We start from the raw sequence: 19,880 nt of genomic DNA on the forward strand, positions 1-19,880 counted from the left end.
GTTTATCCCAGTCCATATTTTACCACAGTCCATATTTGATCCCAATCCATATTTAATCCCAGTCCGTATTTGATCGTAGTCTAAATAATCTCAGTCCAGTTTATCCCAGTCTGTAGAAACCCAGTTCATTTGATCCCAATATATTTTTGATCCCAGTCCATATTTGATCCCCATCCATATTTCATCCCAGTCCATAAGATCCCAGTCCATATCTGACCCCAGTTCCCATTTAATCCCAGTCCATATTTGGTCCGCTCTCTACAATCCCAGTCCATATTTGACCCCAGTCCATATTTTATCCCAGTCCATTTGATCCCAGTCTAAATAATCTCACTCCAGTTTATCCCAGTCAGGATTATCCCAGTCTATATTTGATCCCAGTTCGTATTTCATCCCATTCCATATTTAATCCATATCCATATTTGATCCCAGTCCAGTTTATCCCAGTTCGTATTTGATTCCAATCCATATTTAATCCCAGTTCCTATTTGATCCTAGTTCCATATTTGATCCCAGTCCTGATTTGATCCCAGTCCATATTTGGTCCCAGTCCAGTTTATCCCAGTCTGTAGGATCCCACTCCATTTGATTCCAGTCCATATTTTATCTCAGTCCCTATTTGATCCCAGTCCATATTTGATCTTAGCCTATATAATCTCCATCCAGTTTATCCCAGTCAGGATTATCGCGGTTCATATTTGATCCCAGTCCATATTTGATCCCAGTCCATATTTGGTCCCAGTCCATATCTGATCCCAGTTCCCATTTAATCCCAGTCCATATTTGGTCCACTCTGTACAATCCCAGTCCCTATTTGACCCCAGTCCATATTTTATCCCAGTCCAGTTTATCCCAGTCCATTTGATCCCAGTCCATATTTGATCCCAGTCCATATTTGATCCCAATCCATATTTGATCCCAGTCCATATTAAATCCCAATCCATACTTAATCCCAGTCTGTATATGATCCCAGTCTAAATAATCTCAGTCCAGTTTATCCCAGTCTGTAGGATCCCAGTCCATTTGATTCCAGTCCATATTTTATCTCAGTCCCTATTTGATCCCAGTCCCTATTTGATCTTAGTCTATATAATCTCCATCCATTTTATCCCAGTCAGGATTATCGCGGTTCATATTGGATCCCAGTCCATATTTGGTCCCAGTTCATATTTGATCCCAGTCCATATCTAATCCCAGATCCTATTTAATCCCAGTCCATATTTGGTCCACTCTGTACAATCCCAGTCCCTATTTGACCCCAGTCCATATTTTATCCCAGTCCATTTGATTCCAGTCCATATTTTATCTCAGTCCATATCTGATCCCAGTCCATATATGATCCCAGTCTAAATAATCTCAGTCCAGTTTATCCCAGTCTGTAGGATCCCAGTCCATTTGATTCCACTCCATATTTTATCTCAGTCCATATTCGATCCCAGTCCCTATTTGACCCCAGTCCATATTTTATCCCAGTCCAGTTTATCCCAGTCCATTTGATCACAGTCCATATTTGATCCCAGTCCATATTTTATCCCAGTTCCTATTTAATCCCACTCCATATTTGGTCCACTCTGTAGGATCCCAGTCCCTATTTGACCCCAGTCCATATTTGATCCCAGTCCAGTTTATCCCAGTCCATATTTTACCACAGTCCATATTTGATCCCAATCCATATTTAATCCCAGTCCGTATTTGATCGTAGTCTAAATAATCTCAGTCCAGTTTATCCCAGTCTGTAGAAACCCAGTTCATTTGATCCCAATATATTTTTGATCCCAGTCCATATTTGATCCCCATCCATATTTCATCCCAGTCCATAAGATCCCAGTCCATATCTGACCCCAGTTCCCATTTAATCCCAGTCCATATTTGGTCCACTCTGTACAATCCCAGTCCCTATTTGACCCCAGTCCATATTTTATCCCAGTCCAGTTTATCCCAGTCCATTTGATCCCAGTCCATATTTGATCCCAATCCATATTTGATCCCCGTCCATATTTCATCCCAGTCCACAAGATCCCAGTCCATATTTGATCCCAGTCCCTATTTCATCCCAGTCTGTATTTGATCCCGGGCTATATTTGATCCCAGTCCAAAGTTGATCCCAGTCCGGATTTGATCCCAGTCTAAATAATCTCAGTCCAGTTTATCCCAGTCTGTAGGATCCCAGTCCATATTTTATCCCAGTCCGTATTTTATCCCAGTCCAGTTTATCCCAGTCCGATTTATCCCAGTCCATATTTTACCCCAGTCCCTATTTGATCCCAGTCCAGTTTATCCCAGTCTGTGTGGTCCCAATCCATAAGATTCCCAGTCCATATTTGATCCCAGTCTAAATAATCTCAGTCCAGTTTATCCCAGTCTGCACAATCCCAGTCCATATTTGATCCCAGTCCATATTTTACCCCAGTTCCATATTTGATCCCAGTCCTGATTTGATCCCAATCCATATTTTACCCCAGTTCCTATTTGTTCCCTGTCCATATTTGATCCAAATCTATTTAATCGCACTCCCTAATTGATCCCAGTCCATATTTGATTCCAAACCATATTTAATCCAAGTCCATATTTGATCCCAGTCCAAATGATCCCAGTCCTGATTTGATCCCAGTCCATATTTGATCCCAGTCCCTATTTGATCCCAGTCCAGTTTATCCCAGTCTGTGTGATCCCAATCCATAAGATTCCCAGTCCATATTTGATCCCAGTCTAAATAATCTCAGTCCAGTTTATCCCAGTCTGCACAATCCCAGTCCATATTTAATCCCAGTCCATATTTAATCCCAGTCCCTAATTGATCCCACTCCATATTTAATCCCAGTCCTTATCGCCCTCCACACATTCCAAAAGTCTGGAATTCCAGCTCCCAGGCAGGAAAAGATGTTCCCGACCTTGAAGACAAATGGAGCAAAATCCTACAGAGACATTTCCCTGCCAGCCCTCAGGACTTCAGCTCCTGGGACTGGAAATTAAAATAATAATTGGGAAATAAAATAATTAATATTCAGGGGAGGGTCGGTGGGGACAGAGGGGTCAATTAAATCAGGTAATGGGTCAATTAAATCAGGGCAGGAGTCAATTAAATCAGGTAATGTATCAATTAAATCAGGCAATGGGTCAATTAAATCAGGCAAGGGGTCAATTAAATCAGGGGAGGGGTCAATTAAATCAAGGGAGGGGTCAATTAAATCAGGTAATGTATCAATTAAATCAGGCAATGGGTCAATTAAATCAGGCAATGGGTCAATTAAATAAGGCAATGGGTCAATTAAATCAGGCAATGGATCAATTAAATCAAGGGAGGGGTCAATTAAATCAGGGGAGGGGTCAATTAAATCAGGATATGGGTCAATTAAATCAGGCAAGGGGTCAATTAAATCAGGCAATGGGAAATTTAAATCAAGGGAGGGGTCAATAAAATCAGGCAATGGGTCAATTAAATCAGGCAAAGGAAAATTAAATCAGGGCAGAGGTCAATTAAATCAGGCAATGGATCAATTAAATCAGACAAGGGGTCAATTAAATCGGGCAATGTGAAATTTAAATCAGGAAATGGGTCAATTAAATCAGGACAGGGTCTCTGGTGGTCCCAGGATCAAGGGAGACACTGAGAGAGAAACAGAGCAGGCAAAGAGAGGCAGGAGAGAAAAAGGGACACAAACACAATGAGCTCAGCAGGCGGCACTGTGCAAACAGAACTGCAACGGACTGAACATGGACAGGAGAGAACTCAGTAACTCTGAGAGTTTTATTTGCTATCAAATACATCCCACACACCCAGCTCCACACAATCCCCACCCCACCACACTAATTGAGATCCCACTACTCTAAACCACAGGCTGGCTGTAGAACTGAGGAAAATTTGTATGGCATGGAGTTTTTCTCAGGAGGGATTGAGCATTCTGGGGCAAGAGTGAGCTGTTTTCACTGGGATTTGAGTTGTTTTGCAGTGAAAGATTCATCTCTCTTGGCTTTTGGAGTGCAAAGAGATCGAGAAGAGAAAAAAATTAAGGTGAAATTAAAAGGAGAAGCAGCCAGGTGTGTTCCCAGCATGGATCACAGGGAATGTGAGTGACCAGGGCTGTGCCCACAGTGCCTCCTCCAGTGGGGGATGGAGCTGGAGCAGCGCACGAAGCTCTGCCCGCACTCGGGGCACTCACAGGGCTTCCCTTAGTGGTGTCTACGTTTGTGTTGGGTCAAGTTAGAGCTGTGTGAGAAGCTCTTCCCACACTGGGGACACTCGTAGGGCCTCTCCCCAGTGTGGATGCGCCGGTGGGTGACGAGGGTGGAGTTGTGCCTGAATCCCTTCCCACAGTCAGGGCACTGGAAGGGTCTCTCCTCTGTGTGAGTCTGAAAGTGGCGGAAGAGATGGCCGCGGGTCTGAAACCTCTTCCTGCATTTGTCACACTCAAAGGGCCTCTCCCCTGTGTGGCTCCTCTGGTGCTTCTTCCGGGCGGAGCTGTGGTTGAAGCGCATCCCACACTCGGAACACTCGAAAGGCCTCTCCCCAGTGTGGATCCTCTGGTGCTGGATCAGGCTGGAGCTCACTGTGAAGCTCTTCCCACACTGCCCACACTCGTAGGGCCTCTCCCCAGTGTGGGTCCTCTGGTGCCTGATCAAATGGGAGTTCCTACTGAAGCTGTCCCCACACTCCCCACACACGTAGGGCCGTTCCCCAGTGTGGGACCTCTGGTGCCTGATCAGGTGCGACCTCCATCGGAAGCTCTGCCCACACTCCCCACACTCCTGGCGCTTCTCCCGAAGGTGGGACCTCTGGTGCTTGATCAGGCTGGAGCTCTGGGTGAAGCTCTTCCCACACTCCCCACACTCGTAGGGCCTCTCCCCAGGATGGGTCCTCTGGTGCGTGATCATATTATGGCGCTGGCTGAAGCTCTTCCCGCACTCCCCACACTCAAAGGGCCTCTCCCCAGTGTGGATCCTCTGGTGATCGATCAGTTCGCAGTTCCACCTGAAGCTCTTCCCACACTCCCCGCACGTGTGGGGCTTCTCCCCATCACGGAGCTGCTCACGGAGCACCAGCTCCGAGCTCTGCCTCCGTCTCCGGCCGCCTTCCCGGCCCAGGCCGGCTCTTTCCCCCTCACATCCCCGCCGGCTGCGTTTGCAGCCCCTCCTCGAGCGGCATCTCCGCGCCTTTTCCTCCCCGTTGCCTTCCTGCGCCGTGGAGCCGCTCAAAACGGCCTCTTCCACCAGCTCCTGCCGCGGGCATTTGTCCTCCCTGCTCTCCATGCTCCGCTCCTGCTCTGGGGGAGGAAGGACAAGGACACCATGGGATTTGCCTCCGTGCCACAGCCGAGGGCAACGAGATCCCCCCAGGCCGTCCCCGGCAGGACGGCACCGCCACCCCCCGATGTCCCCCCGAGGGGCCTTTTCCGCTCAGCCTTGGACTTCTTCATTCTCCAAACATCCCCTCAAAAACCCAACCCAGGCACCCCCCGGGATATCAGGGCCGGGCTCCCGTCCCTGCTCACCGGCGCGATGCGTGGGAGGGCGATGATCACACAGGTGGAAGCAGCGGATTCAGGCCGGGCTCCAGAGCGTGGATCCGTCCGTTCAGCCTCGATCCGCCTTCGTCCCTCCTCTTCCTCCTCCTCCCGCTCCTCCTCTTCCATCCCACCTCCCGCTCCTCAGCGTTATCTCCGCCTCCTTCTCCTCTTCCATCCCGCCCCTTCCATCCCTTCTCCTCTTTCTCCTCCCAACCCCGCCTTCTTCCCCTCCTTCCATCGCTGCTCTCTCTCCGCCTTCATCCCTCCCCTTCTTTCTTCCTTAGTCCTGCTCCTCTCCCCCAACCGGCTGGAACCGTGAGGGGAAAGGGGGCAGGGAAAGGGCGGAACCATGAGGGTAAAAGGGGGCGGTGAAAGGGCGGGAACCGTGAGGGGAAAGGGGGCTGGGAAATGGCGGAACCGTGAGGGGAAAAGGGGGCAGGGAAAGGGCGGGAACCGGGAGGGGAAAGGGGCGGGCTCAGGCCAAGGGCGGCAACTCTGAGGGGACACTCTGGGAGGCGGCACTGTGCAAACAGAAATGAAAGCGACTGAACATGAACGGGACAGAAATCAGTAACTCTGAGAATTTTATTTCGTATCAAAGACATCCCGCACACCCAGCCCAAGATAATCCCCATCCAACCACCCTAACTGAGGTCACGCTTCTCCCAGTCTCCTTCCAACCCAGTCTTACTCAGGTGGCTGAGAATCGAGTGAGTTTTTTAAGACATTGACATTTTTCAGTTGCGATTGAGCAGTTTTGTTGTAAGATCGAGATGTATTATGTGGGATTTGAGTGGTTTTGAGGTGACAGATCCATCCCTCGTAGATTCTGGAGTGCAAAGAGATGGAGAAAGAAGAAATATTAAGGCCAAACTAAAATTTGAAGCCTCCATGTCTGTTCCCAACAAGAATCACAGGGAATGTGAGTGACCAGGGCTGTGCCCACAGTGCCTCCTCCAGTGGGGGATGGAGCTGGAGCAGCGCACGAAGCTCTGCCCGCACTTGGGGCACTAACAGGGCTTCCCTTAGTGGTGTCTACGTTGGTGTTGGGTCAAGTTAGAGCTGTCTGAGAAGGTCTTCCCACACTGGGGACACTCGTAGGGCCTCTCCCCAGTGTGGATGCGCCGGTGCCTGACGAGGGTGAAGTTGTACTTGAATCCCTTCCCACACTCAGGGCATTGGAAAGGCCTCTCCTCTGTATGAATCCGATAGTGCTGGAAGAGATGGCCGCTGGTCCGAAAACTCGTCCTGCATTTATCGCACTCGTAGGGCCTCTCCCCAGTGTGGATGCGCTGGTGGGCGATGAGGTGGGAGTTGCGCCTGAATCCCTTCCCACAGTCAGGGCATTGGAAGGGCCTCTTCTCTGTGTGACTCTGATAGTGCTGGAGGAGATGGCCGCTGGTCCGAAACCTCTTCCTGCATTTATCACACTCGTAGGGCCTCTCCCCAGTGTGGATGCGCCAGTGGGTGACGAGGGTGGAGTTCTCCCTGAATCCCTTCCCACACTCAGGGCACTGGAAGGGCCTCTCCTCTGTGTGAGTCTGAAAGTGGCGGAAGAGATCGGCGCGGGTCTGAAACCTCTTCCTGCATTTGTCACACTCCAAGGGCCTCTCCCCAGTGTGGATCCTCTGGTGCACGATCAGGCTGGAGCTCACTGTGAAGCTCTTCCCACACTCCCCACACACGTAGGGCCTCTCCTCAGTGTGGGTCCTCTGGTGCTTGATCAGGCTGGAGTTCTCGGTGAAGCTCTTCCCACACTCCCCACACACGTAGGGCCTCTCCCCAGTGTGGGTCCTCTGGTGCCTGAGCAGATTGCTGCGGTGTCTGAAGCTCTTCCCGCACTCCCCACACTCAAAGGGCCTCTCCCCAGTGTGAATCCTCTGGTGCTCGATCAGTTTTGAGTTCCACGTGAAGCTCTTCCCACACTCCCCACACACATAGGGCCTCTCCCCAGTGTGGGTCCTCTGGTGCTCGATCAGTTGGCACTTCCACCTGAAGCTCTTCCCACACTCCCCGCACGTGTGGGGCTTCTCCCCATCACGGAGCTGCTCACGGAGCACCAGCTCCGAGCTCTGCCTCCATCTCCGGCCGCCTTCCCGGCCCAGGCCGGCTCTTTCCCCCTCACATCCCCGCCGGCTGCGTTTGCAGCCCCTCCTCGAGCGGCATCTCCGCGCCTTTTCCTCCCCGTTGCCTTCCTGCGCCGTGGAGCCGCTCAAAACGGCCTCTTCCACCGGCTCCTGCCGCGGGCATTTGTCCTCCCTGCTCTCCATGCTCCGCTCCCGCTCTGGGGGAGGAAGGACAAGGACACGATGGGATTTGCCTCCGTGCCACAGCCGAGGGCAACGAGATCCCCCCAGGCCGTCCCCGGCAGGACGGCACCGCCACCCCCGATGTCCCCCCGAGGGGCCTTTTCCGCTCAGCCTTGGACTTCTTCATTCTCCAAACATCCCCCCAAAAACCCAACCCAGGGACCCCCCGGGATATCAGGGCCGGGCTCCCGTCCCTGCTCACCGGCGCGATGCGGGGGGCGATGATCCCACAGGCGGGGGCTGCGAATTCAGGCTGGTCGACCGCGTGGATCCGTCCGCTCAGCCTCGATCCGCCTTTGTCCCTCCTCTTCCTCTTCCTCCCGCTCCTCCTCTTCAGCCCAACCTCCCCCCTGCTCCTCCCCCCGACCCCGCCTCTTCCTCATCGTTCATCCCTGCCCTTCCCTCCCTCCTCCTCCTCCCCCAGCAGCAGCCGCACTCTCCGTGCCCCGTTCCCGCAGCCCTCGCAGCCGCGGCAGGAGCGCGGATGGAGCCGGGACAGGTCGGGATGGGCAGCGCGGGGCTCTCGGCTGCTCCAGCCGCTGCGGGAGGGGTGAACCCGGCCCGGGCCAAAGGAGAGGCGAACTGGGCAAACTGGGGGCTGCACATCCAAACTGGGCCTTGCTGGGGACCCTGCCTGGCCACTGCCAGCCCTTGGGGCTCCTCTCGGCACATCCGCCGGGGGGAAACGCACACAGGGCTGGGGGATCCCGGCAGTGGCAGCGCTGCCAGGGACGGGGCTGCGCTGATATCGTACTGGGAGTGACTGGGGCTGTACTGGTTCTGTACTGACATCATACTGGGAGCGACTGGGACTGTACTGGTTCTGTACTGACATCATACAGGGGGTAACTGGGGCTGTACTGCTTCTGTACTGACATCATACTGGGGTCGTACTGGGAGTGACTGGGACTGGACTGGTTCTGTACTGACATCATACTGGGGGTAACTGGGGCTGTACTGGCTTTGTACTGACGTCACACCAGGTTCGTACTGGGAGTGATTGGGACTGCACTGGTTCTGTACTGACATCATACTGGGGTCGTACTGGGAGTGACTGGGACTGCACTGGTTCTGTACTGACATCATACCGGGGTCATACTGGGAGTTACTGGGACTGTACTGGCTTTGTACTGACACCACGCTGGGATGACACTGGGATTGTAGTGAGTTTGTACAGACATCATTTCAGATCACACTGCGTTCCCAGGGCAGATTGTGATCGCACTCATGGGGGCTGGGATCATACTGGGATCATACTGGGAGTGGCTACAATCATACTGGGATTAGAGTGGCTGTGATTGGACCCTCAATGGGGGCTTCTGGGAGCTACCAGGCCCATGCTGGGAGCCAACTGGGGACTGAATTAGAGGAACTGGGAGCAACTGGGGTAAAGGTGGGGGCAAGTGAACCACGCTGAGGTGACTGGGAGTGCCTGGCAATGACTGCCAGAATGTTCAGGGCAACTGGGATATACTGGGAGGGTCGGAGACCATGCAGGTGGTGATTGGCACCAAACTGGGACTGACTGGGAAGGTGTTGGGGGAACTGGGAACACGCTGGGGGCGAGTGGGAGTGACCGGGCCATTGCTGGGAGAGACTGGGATCACACTGGGAGTGCCTGGGACTATGCCAGGGACAACTGGGAGAACGGAGAACACACTGGATGAAAGTGGGAGGAACTGGGAGCAACTGGGACCATGCTGGGAGACAATTGCATCATCATGGGGAATCACTGGGAGGGACTGACCTCGTCTGGGAGTGACTGGGATCAGGCAGGGAGGCAGGGGAAGTGACCAGGATGATACTGGGAGTGCACAGGCCCATACTGGGAATGACCAGGCTATTACTGGGATTGCCCAGGAAACTGGAATCGCACGGGGGAGCAACTGGGCTCATACTGGGAGCAGCCACTGCAGACCCCGGATGTCTCCCCGAGGGCCATTTGCGGCTCGGCTTTGGGGCCCTGCCAGCTGCAAACATCCCCCCAAAACAAACCCCAAACCCAGGCACCCCCCGGGATATTTGGGCCGCGCTCCCCCTCCCCAGGAACCTGCGGGATGTGGGGCGATGCTTCTGGGGCTGTGGCACGTTCAGGGAGCGCCTGGGGCACGAGATGCTCCCTCTCCTCTTCTGCTGTGGCGGCTGCTCCGACTCTTCCTCACTCCGTCCTCTTCCTCCCCCGATCCCGGTGGCCGAATTGCGGAAACCGTGAGGGGAAAGGGGGCAGGGAAAGGGCGGGAACCGTGAGGGGAAAGGGGGCAGGGAAAGGGCGGGAACCGTGAGGGGAAAGGGGGCAGGGAAAGGGCGGGAACCGTGAGGGGAAAGGGGCGGGCTCAGGCCAAGGGCGGCAACTCTGAGGGGACACTCTGGGAGGCGGCACTGTGCAAACAGAACTGCAATGGACTGAACATGAACGGGAGAGAAAAAACTAACTCTGAGAATTTTATTTGCTATCAAATACATCCCACACACCCAGCTCCACACAATCCCCGCCCCACCACTCTAATTGACATCCCACTACCGTAAATCACCTCCCAACCCCATGTCAGCCTGGAGGCTGTAGAATCGAGGAAAATTTGTATGGCATGGAGTTTTTCTCAGGAGAGATTGAGCATTCTGGGGCAAGAGTGAGCTGTTTTCACTGGGATTTGAGTAGTTTTGCAGTGAAAGATTCATCTCTCTTGGCTTTTGGAGTGCAAAGAGATCGAGAAGAGAAAAAAATTAAGGTGAAATTAAAAGGAGAAGCAGCCAGGTGTGTTCCCAGCATGGATCACAGGGAATGTGAGTGACCAGGGCTGTGCCCACAGTGCCTCCTCCAGTGGGGGATGGAGCTGGAGCAGCGCACGAAGCTCTGCCCGCACTCGGGGCACTCACAGGGCTTCCCTTAGTGATGCCTCCGTTGGTGTTGGGTCAAGTGAGAGCTGTGTGAGAAGCTCTTCCCACACTGGGGACACTCGTAGGGCCTCTCCCCAGTGTGGATGCGCCGGTGGGTGATGAGGTTGGAAATCTGCCTGAATCCCTTCCCACAGTCGGGGCACTGGAATGGTCTCTCCTCTGTGTGAGTCTGATAATGCTGGAGGAGATGGGTGCTGGTCCGAAACCTCTTCCTGCATTTATCACACTCGTAGGGCCTCTCCCCAGTGTGGATGCGCCGGTGGGTGATGAGGTTGGAGTTCTGCCTGAATCCCTTCCCACAGTCGGGGCACTGGAAGGGTCTCTCCTCTGTGTGAGTCTGAAAGTGGCAGAAGAGATGGGTGCTGGTCTGAAACCTCTTCCTGCATTTGTCACACTCGAAGGGCCTCTCCCCAGTGTGGCTCCTCTGGTGCTTCTTCCGGGCGGAGCTGTGGCTGAAGCGCATCCCACACTCGGAACACTCGAAAGGCCTTTCCCCAGTGTGGATCCTCTGGTGCTGGATCAGGCTGGAGCTCACTGTGAAGCTCTTCCCACACTCCCCACACTCGTAGGGCCTCTCCCCAGTGTGGGTCCTCTGGTGCCTGATCAGGTCCGACCTCCATCGGAAGCTCTGCGCACACTCCCCACACTCGTGGCGCTTCTCCCGAAGGTGGGACCTCTGGTGCTGGATCAGGCTGGAGCTCTGCGTGAAGCTCTTCCCACACTCCCCACACTCATAGGGCCTCTCCCCAGGATGGGTCCTCTTGTGCCTGAGCAGATTGTTGCGGTGTCTGAAGCTCTTCCCACACTGCCCACACTCATAGGGCCTCTCCCCGGTGTGAATCCTCTGGTGCTCGATCACTTGGCACTTCCACCTGAAGCTCTTCCCACACTCCCCGCACGTGTGGGGCTTCTCCCCATCACGGAGCTGCTCACGGAGCACCAGCTCCGAGCTCTACCTCCGTCTCCGGCCGCCTTCCCGGCCCAGGCCGGCTCTTTCCCCCTCACATCCCCACCGGCTGCGTTTGCAGCCCCTCCTCGAGCGGCATCTCCGCGCCTTTTCCTCCCCGTTGCCTTCCTGCGCCGTGGAGCCGCTCAAAACGGCCTCTTCCACCAGCTCCTGCCGCGGGCATTTGTCCTCCCTGCTCTCCATGCTCCGCTCCCGCTCTGGGGGAGGAAGGACAAGGACACGATGGCATTTGCCTCCGTGCCACAGCCGAGGGCAACGAGATCCCCCCAGGCCGTCCCCGGCAGGACGGCACCGCCACCCCCCGATGTCCCCCCGAGGGGCCTTTTCCGCTCAGCCTTGGACTTCTTCATTCTCCAAACATCCCCCCAAAAACCCAACCCAGGCACCCCCCGGGATATCAGGGCCGGGCTCCCGTCCCTGCTCACCGGCGCGATGCGGGGGGAGATGATCCCACAGGTGGGGGCTGCGAATTCAGCCTGGGCGACCGCGTGGATCCGTCCGCTCAGCCTCGATCCGCCTTTGTCCCTCCTCTTCCTCTTCCTCCCGCTCCTCCTCTTCCATCCCCCCGCCCTCTCCTCAGCGTTATCTCCGCCTCCTTCTCCTCTTCCATCCCGCCCCTTCCATCCCTTCTCCTCCTCCTGCTCCCTAACCCCACCTTCTTCTCCTCCTTCCATCGCTGCGCTCTCTCCGCCTTCATCCCTCCTCTTCCATCTCCCGCAGCCCTGCTCCTCTCCCCGAACCGGCTGGAACCGTGAGGGGAAAGGGGGCAGGGAAAGGGCGGGAACCGTGAGGGGAAAGGGGGCAGGGAAAGGGCGGGAACCGTGAGGGGAAAGGGGCGGGCTCAGGCCAAGGGCGGCAACTCTGAGGGGACTCTCTGGGAGGCGGCACTCTGCAAACAGAACTGCAACCGACTGAACATGAACGTGAAAGAAAGTTGTACGTCTCAGACTTTTATTTGCTGTCAAATACATCATTCTCTGCCAGCCCATAACAATCCACATCCGTGAGGTTGAGCAGCGCACGAAGCTCTGCCCGCACTCGGGGCACTCACAGGTCATCCCTTCGTGGTGCTTCCATTGGTGTCGAGTCAAGTTAGAGCTCTGTGAGAAGCTCTTCCCACACTGGGGACACTCGTAGGGCCTCTCCCCAGTCTGGATGCGCCGGTGGGTGACGAGGTTGCCGTTACGCTTGAATCCCTTCCAACACTCAGGGCATTGGAAGGGTCTCTCCTCTCTGTGACTCCAATAGTGCCTGAGGAGATGGGTGCTGGTCCGAAACCTCTTCCTGCATTTATCACACTCGAAGGGCCTCTCCCCAGTGTGAATCCTCTGGTGCTCGATCAGTTCGCAGTTCCACCTGAAGCTCTTCCCACACTCCCCACACGTGTGTGGCTTCTCCCCTCACGGAGCTGCTCACGGAGCACCAGATCCAAGTCCCACTGTTCCCGGTTTTTGGGGTCCCAAATTCCCCCAAACTCCCCCAAATTTTGGGGTCCCAGTGTCCATTTTTGGGGTGCCCGTGCCCGTTTTTGGGGTCCCAAGTTTCCCCAATTTCTCGCAAATTTTGGGTTCCCTGTGTCCATTTCTGGGCTCCCTGTGTCCATTTTTGGCTCCGTCCATTCCCGAATTTGGGGTCCCAAATTCCCCCAAATTTCAGGATCCCAGTGCCCATTTTTGGGGTGTCCCGTGCCCGTTTTCGGGGTGTCCCGTACCCTGCTCCAGCGCCAGCCCCAGCGTGACCCGCCCGGTTCTGCGGTGGCTCCAAAGATCGCGATCTTCATCCCCGGTGCCGTGAACCGAACCGGACCGAACCGAACCGAACCGAACCGAACCGGATCAAACCGGGAACGGGATCAAGATCGGGATCTGGGATCGGGATTTGGGATCGGGAGCGAGACTCGAACCGGGACCGCGATCGGGACCGGAACCGAGACTGAAACCGGGATTCGGGATTGGGATCGGGATCGGCACCGGGAGCTCCGCGATGGCTCCGAGGTGTTTGGGGAGGGAACTGGGAGGGACTGGGAGGGACTGGGAGGGACGGGGAGGGACTGGGAGGGAACTGGGAGGGAATGGGAGGGAATGGGAGGGACTGGGAGGGAACTGGGAGGGACTGGGCGGGACTGGGAGGGACTGGGAGGGAATGGGCGCGACTGGGAGGGAACTGGGAGGAACTGGGAGGGAACTGGGAGGGACTGGGAGGGAACTGGGAGGGAACTGGGAGGAACTGGGAGGGACTGGGCGGGACTGGGCGGGACTGGGCGGGACTGGGAGGGACTGGGAGGGAATGGGCGGGACTGAGAGGGAATGGGCGGGACTGGGAGGGACTGGGCGGGACTGGGCGGGAACTGGGAGGGACTGGGAGGAACTGGGAGGGACTGGGCGGGACTGGGAGGGAACTGGGCGGGGCGGGGTGGGACGGCCTCAGCTCGCTCGGTTCCGGTGCAGCCGTCCCTGTCGGGATGGTCCCGGTCCATATTTGATCCCAGTCCATATTTGATCCCAGTCCATATTTGATCCCAGTCCATATCTGAGCCCAGTCCATTTGATCCCAGTCCTGATTTAATCCCAGTCCTTATTTGAGCCCAGTCCGTTTGATTCCAGTCCATATTTTATCTCAGTCCATATCTGATCCCAGTCCATATTTGGTCCACTCTGTAGGATCCCAGTCCCTATTTGACCCCAGTCCATATTTGATCCCAGTCTAAATAATCTCACTCCAGTTTATCCCAGTCTGTAGAAACCCAGTCCATTTGATCCCAATATATATTTGTTCCCAATCTATATTTAATCCCAGTCCATATCTGATCCCAGTCCATATTTGATCTTAGTCTATATAATCTCACTCCAGTTTACCCCAGTCAGGATTATCCCAGTCTATATTTGATCCCAGTTCGTATTTCATCCCATTCCATATTTGTTCCCAATCCATATTTGATCCCAGTCCAGTTTATCCCAGTTCCTATTTGATTCCAATCCATATTTAATCCCAGTTCCTATTTGATCCTAGTTCCATATTTGATCCCAGTCCTGATTTGATCCCAGTCCATATTTGGTCCCACTCCAGTTTATCCCAGTCTGTAGGATCCCACTCCATTTGATTCCAGTCCATATTTTATCTCAGTCCCTATTTGATCCCAGTCCCTATTTGATCTTAGTCTATATAATCTCCATCCATTTTATCCCAGTCAGGATTCTCGCGGTTCATATTGGATCCCAGTCCATATTTGGTCCCAGTTCATATTTGATCCCAGTCCATATCTGATCCCAGTTCCCATTTAATCCCAGTCCATATTTGGTCCACTCAGTACAATCCCAGTCCCTATTTGACCCCAGTCCATATTTTACCACAGTCCATATTTGATCCCAGTCCATATTAAATCCCAATCCATATTTTAATCCCAGTCCATACATGATCCCAGTCCATATTAAATCCCAATCCATATTTTAATCCCAGTCCATACATGATCCCAGTCGAAATAATCTCAGTCCAGTTTATCCCAGTCTGTAGGATTCCAGTCCATATTTTATCTCAGTCCCTATTTGATCCCAGTCCCTATTTGACCCCAGTCCATATTTGATCCCAGTCCAGTTTATCCCAGTCCATTTTTTACCACAGTCCATATTTGATCCCAGTCTAAATAATCTCAGTCCAGTTTATCCCAGTCTGTAGAAACCCAGTCCATTTGATCCCAATATATTTTTGATCCCAGTCCATATTTGATCCCCATCCATATTTCATCCCTGTCCATAAGATCCCAGTCCATATTTGATCCCAGGCTATATTTGATACCAGTCCAAATGATCCCAGTCCATATTTGATCCCAGTCCATATTTGATCCCAGTCCCTATTTCATCCCAGTCCATATTTGATCCCAGGCTATATTTGATCCCAGTCCAAAATTGATCCCAGTCCGGATTTGATCCCAGTCTAAATAATCTCAGTCCAGTTTATCCCAGTCTGTAGGATCCCAGTCCATATTTTACCCCTGTCCCTATTTGATCCCAGTCCAGTTTATCCCAGTCTGTGTGATCCCAATCCATAAGATTCCCAGTCCATATTTGATCCCAGTCTAAATAATCTCAGTCCAGTTTATCCCAGTCTGCACAATCCCAGTCCATATTTGATCCCAGTCCATATTTTACCCCAGTTCCATATTTGATCCCAGTCCTGATTTGATCCCAATCCATATTTAATCCCAGTTCCTATTTGATCCCAGTCCATATTTGATCCAAATCTATTTAATCGCACTCCCTAATTGATCCCAGTCCATATTTGATTCCAAACCATATTTAATCCCAGTCCATATTTGATCCCAGTCCAAATGATTCCAGTCCTGATTTGATCCCAGTCCATATTTGATCCCTGTCCAAATGATCCCAGCTCCTATTTCATCCCAGTCTGTATTTGATCCCAGGCTATATTTGATCCCAGTCCATATTTGATCCCAGTCCGTATTTTATCCCAGTCCAGTTTATCCCAGTCCGATTTATCCCAGTCCATATTTTACCCCAGTCCCTATTTGATCCCAGTCCAGTTTATCCCAGTCTGTATGGTCCCAATCCATAAGATTCCCAGTCCATATTTGATCCCAGTCTAAATAATCTTAGTCCAGTTTATCCCAGTCTGCACAATCCCAGTCCATATTTGATCCCAGTCCATATTTTACCCCAGTTCCATATTTGATCCCAGTCCTGATTTGATCCCAATCCATATTTTACCCCAGTTCCTATTTGATCCGAGTCCATATTTGATCCAAATCTATTTAATCGCACTCCCTAATTGATCCCAGTCCATATTTGATTCCAAACCATATTTAATCCCAGTCCATATTTAATCCCAGTCCATATTTGATTCCAAACCATATTTAATCCCAGTCCATATTTAATCCCAATTCATATTTAATCCCAGTCCCTAATTGATCCCACTCCATATTTAATCCCAGTCCTTATCGCCCTCCACACATTCCAAAAGTCTGGAATTCCAGCTCCCAGCCAGGAAAAGATGTTCCCGACCTTGAAGACAAACGGAGCAAAATCCTACAGAGACATTTCCCTGCCAGCCCTCAGGACTTCAGCTCCTGGGACTGGAAATTAAAATAATAATTGGGAAATAAAATAATTAATATTCAGGGGAGGGTCGGTGGGGACAGAGGGGTCAATTAAATCAGGCAATGGGTCAATTAAATCAGGGCAGGAGTCAATTAAATCAGGCAAGGGGTCAATTAAATCAGATCAGGGGTCAATTAAATCAGGCAAGGGGTCAATTAAATCAGGTAATGTATCAATTAAATCAGGCAATGGGTCAATTAAATCAGGGGAGGGGTCAATTAAATCAGATCAGGGGTCAATTAAATCAGGATAGGGGTCAATTAAATCAAGGGAGGGGTCAATTAAATCAGGGCAGGGTCTCTGGTGGTCCCAGGATCAAGGGAGACACTGAGAGAGAAACAGAGCAGGCAAAGAGAGGCAGGAGAGAAAAAGGGACACAAACACAATGAGCTCAGCAGGCGGCACTGTGCAAACAGAACTGCAACCGACTGAACATGAACAGGAGAGAAATCTGTAACTCTGAGAGTTTTATTTGCTATCAAATACATCCCACACACCCAGCTCCACGCAATCCCCATCCCACCACACTAATTGAGATCCCACTACTCTAAACCACAGGCTGGCTGTAGAATCGAGGAAAATTTGTATGGCATGGAGTTTTTCTCAGGAGGGATTGAGCATTCTGGGGCAAGAGTGAGCTGTTTTCACTGGGATTTGAGTAGTTTTGCAGTGAAAGATTCATCTCTCTTGGCTTTTGGAGTGCAAAGAGATCGAGAAGAGAAAAAAATTCAGGTGAAATTAAAAGGAGAAGCAGCCAGGTGTGTTCCCAGCATGGATCACAGGGAATGTGAGTGACCAGGGCTGTGCCCACAGTGCCTCCTCCAGTGGGGGATGGAGCTGGAGCAGCGCACGAAGCTCTGCCCGCACTCGGGGCACTCACAGGGCTTCCCTTAGTGGTGTCTACGTTTGTGTTGGGTCAAGTTAGAGCTGTGTGAGAAGCTCTTCCCACACTGGGGACACTCGTAGGGCCTCTCCCCAGTGTGGATGCGCTGGTGGGCGATGAGGTTGGACTTCTCCCTGAATCCCTTCCCACACTCAGGGCACTGGAAGGGCCTCTCCTCTGTGTGAGTCTGAAAGTGGCGGAAGAGATCGGTGCGGGTCTGAAACCTCTTCCTGCATTTGTCACACTCAAAGGGCCTCTCCCCTGAGTGGCTCCTCTGGTGCTTGGTCCGGGCGGAGCTCTGATTGAAGCGCATCCCACACTCGGAACACTCGAAAGGCCTCTCCCCAGTGTGGATCCTCTGGTGCTGGATCAGTTTGGAGCTCTGGGTGAAGCTCTTCCCACACTCCCCACACTTGTAGGGCCGTTCCCCAGTGTGGGTCCTCTGGTGCGTGGTCAGGTCCGACCTCCATCGGAAGCTCTGCCCACACTCCCCACACTCGTAGGGCCTCTCCCCAGTGTGGGTCCTCTGGTGCCTGATCAGATGGCTGCGCTGGCTGAAGCTCTTCCCGCACTCCCCACACTCAAAGGGCCTCTCCCCAGTGTGGATCCTCTGGTGCTCGATCAGTTGGGAGTTCCACCTGAAGCTCTTCCCACACTCCCCGCACGTGTGGGGCTTCTCCCCATCACGGAGCTGCTCACGGAGCACCAGCTCCGAGCTCTGCCTCCGTCTCCGGCCGCCTTCCCGGCCCAGGCCGGCTCTTTCCCCCTCACATCCCCGCCGGCTGCGTTTGCAGCCCCTCCTCGTGCGGCATCTCCGCGCCCTTTCCTCCCCGTTGCCTTCCTGCGCCGTGGAGCCGCTCAAAACGGCCTCTTCCACCAGCTCCTGCCGCGGGCATTTGTCCCCCCTGCTCTCCATGCTCCGCTCCCGCTCTGGGGGAGGAAGGACAAGGACACCATGGGATTTGCCTCCGTGCCACAGCCGAGGGCAACGAGATCCCCCCAGGCCGTCCCCGGCAGGACGGCACCGCCACCCCCGATGTCCCCCCGAGGGGCCTTTTCCGCTCAGCCTTGGACTTCTTCATTCTCCAAACATCCCCCCAAAAACCCAACCCAGGCACCCCCCGGGATATCAGGGCCGGGCTCCCGTCCCTGCTCACCGGCGCGTTCCGGGGGCGATGATCCCACAGGCGGGGGCTGCGAATTCAGGCTGGGCTCCAGACCGCGTGGATCCGTCCGCTCAGCCTCGATCCGCCTTTGTCCCTCCTCTTCCTCTTCCTCCCGCTCCTCCTCTTCAGCCCAACCTCCCCCCTGCTCCTCCCCTCGACCCCGCCTCTTCCTCATCGTTCATCCCTGCCCTTCCCTCCCTCCTCCTCCTCCCCCAGCAGCAGCCGCACTCTCCGTGCCCCGTTCCCGCAGCCCTCGCAGCCGCGGCAGGAGCGCGGATGGAGCCGGGACAGGTCGGGATGGGCAGCGCGGGGCTCTCGGCTGCTCCAGCCGCTGCGGGAGGGGTGAACCCGGCCCGGGCCAAAGGAGAGGCGAACTGGGCAAACTGGGGGCTGCACATCCAAACTGGGCCTTGCTGGGGACCCTGCCTGGCCACTGCCAGCCCTTGGGGCCCCTCTCGGCACATCCGCCAGGGGGGAACGCACACAGGGCTGGGGGATCCCGGCAGTGGCAGCGCTGCCAGGGACGGGGCTGTGCTGGGATCGTACTGGGAGTGACTGGGGCTGTACTGGTTCTGTACTGACATCATACTGGGAGCAACTGGGACTGTACTGGTTCTGTACTGACATCATACTGGGAGTGACTGGGGCTGTACTGGTTCTGTACTGACATCATACCGGGGTCGTACTGGGAGTGACTGGGGTGCACTGGTTCTGTACTGACATCATACTGGGAGTGACTGGGGCTGTACTGGTTCTGTACTGACATCATACCGGGGTCGTACTGGGAATTACTGGGACTGTACTGGCTTTGCACTGACACCACGCTGGGATGACACTGGGATTGTAGTGAGTTTGTACAGACATCATTTCAGATCACACTGCGTTCCCAGGGCAGATTGTGATCGCACTCATGGGGGCTGGGATCATACTGGGATCATACTGGGAGTGGCTACAATCATACTGGGATTAGAGTGGCGGTGATTGGACCCTCAGTGGGGGCTTCTGGGAGCTACCAGGCCCATGCTGGGAGCCAACTGGGGACTGA

The 19,880-nt window shown here is 53.9% G+C and overlaps 1 protein-coding gene and 1 pseudogene across 1 annotated transcript; both read right to left on the reverse strand.

The window, feature by feature from the left end:
- Positions 1-1,862: 1,862 nt before the first annotated feature.
- Positions 1,863-18,958, reverse strand: LOC141727978 (uncharacterized; annotated as a pseudogene).
- Positions 14,073-18,833, reverse strand: LOC141728002 (uncharacterized). Its single transcript, XM_074534298.1, has one exon. The coding sequence runs from the start codon at positions 18,583-18,585 to the stop codon at positions 17,677-17,679; it is 909 nt and encodes a 302-aa protein (XP_074390399.1). The 5' UTR covers positions 18,586-18,833; the 3' UTR covers positions 14,073-17,676.
- Positions 18,959-19,880: the final 922 nt, after the last annotated feature.

This window comes from Zonotrichia albicollis, unplaced genomic scaffold (assembly GCF_047830755.1).
Source record: "Zonotrichia albicollis isolate bZonAlb1 unplaced genomic scaffold, bZonAlb1.hap1 Scaffold_73_unloc_1, whole genome shotgun sequence".
Lineage (NCBI taxonomy): Eukaryota > Metazoa > Chordata > Aves > Passeriformes > Passerellidae > Zonotrichia > Zonotrichia albicollis.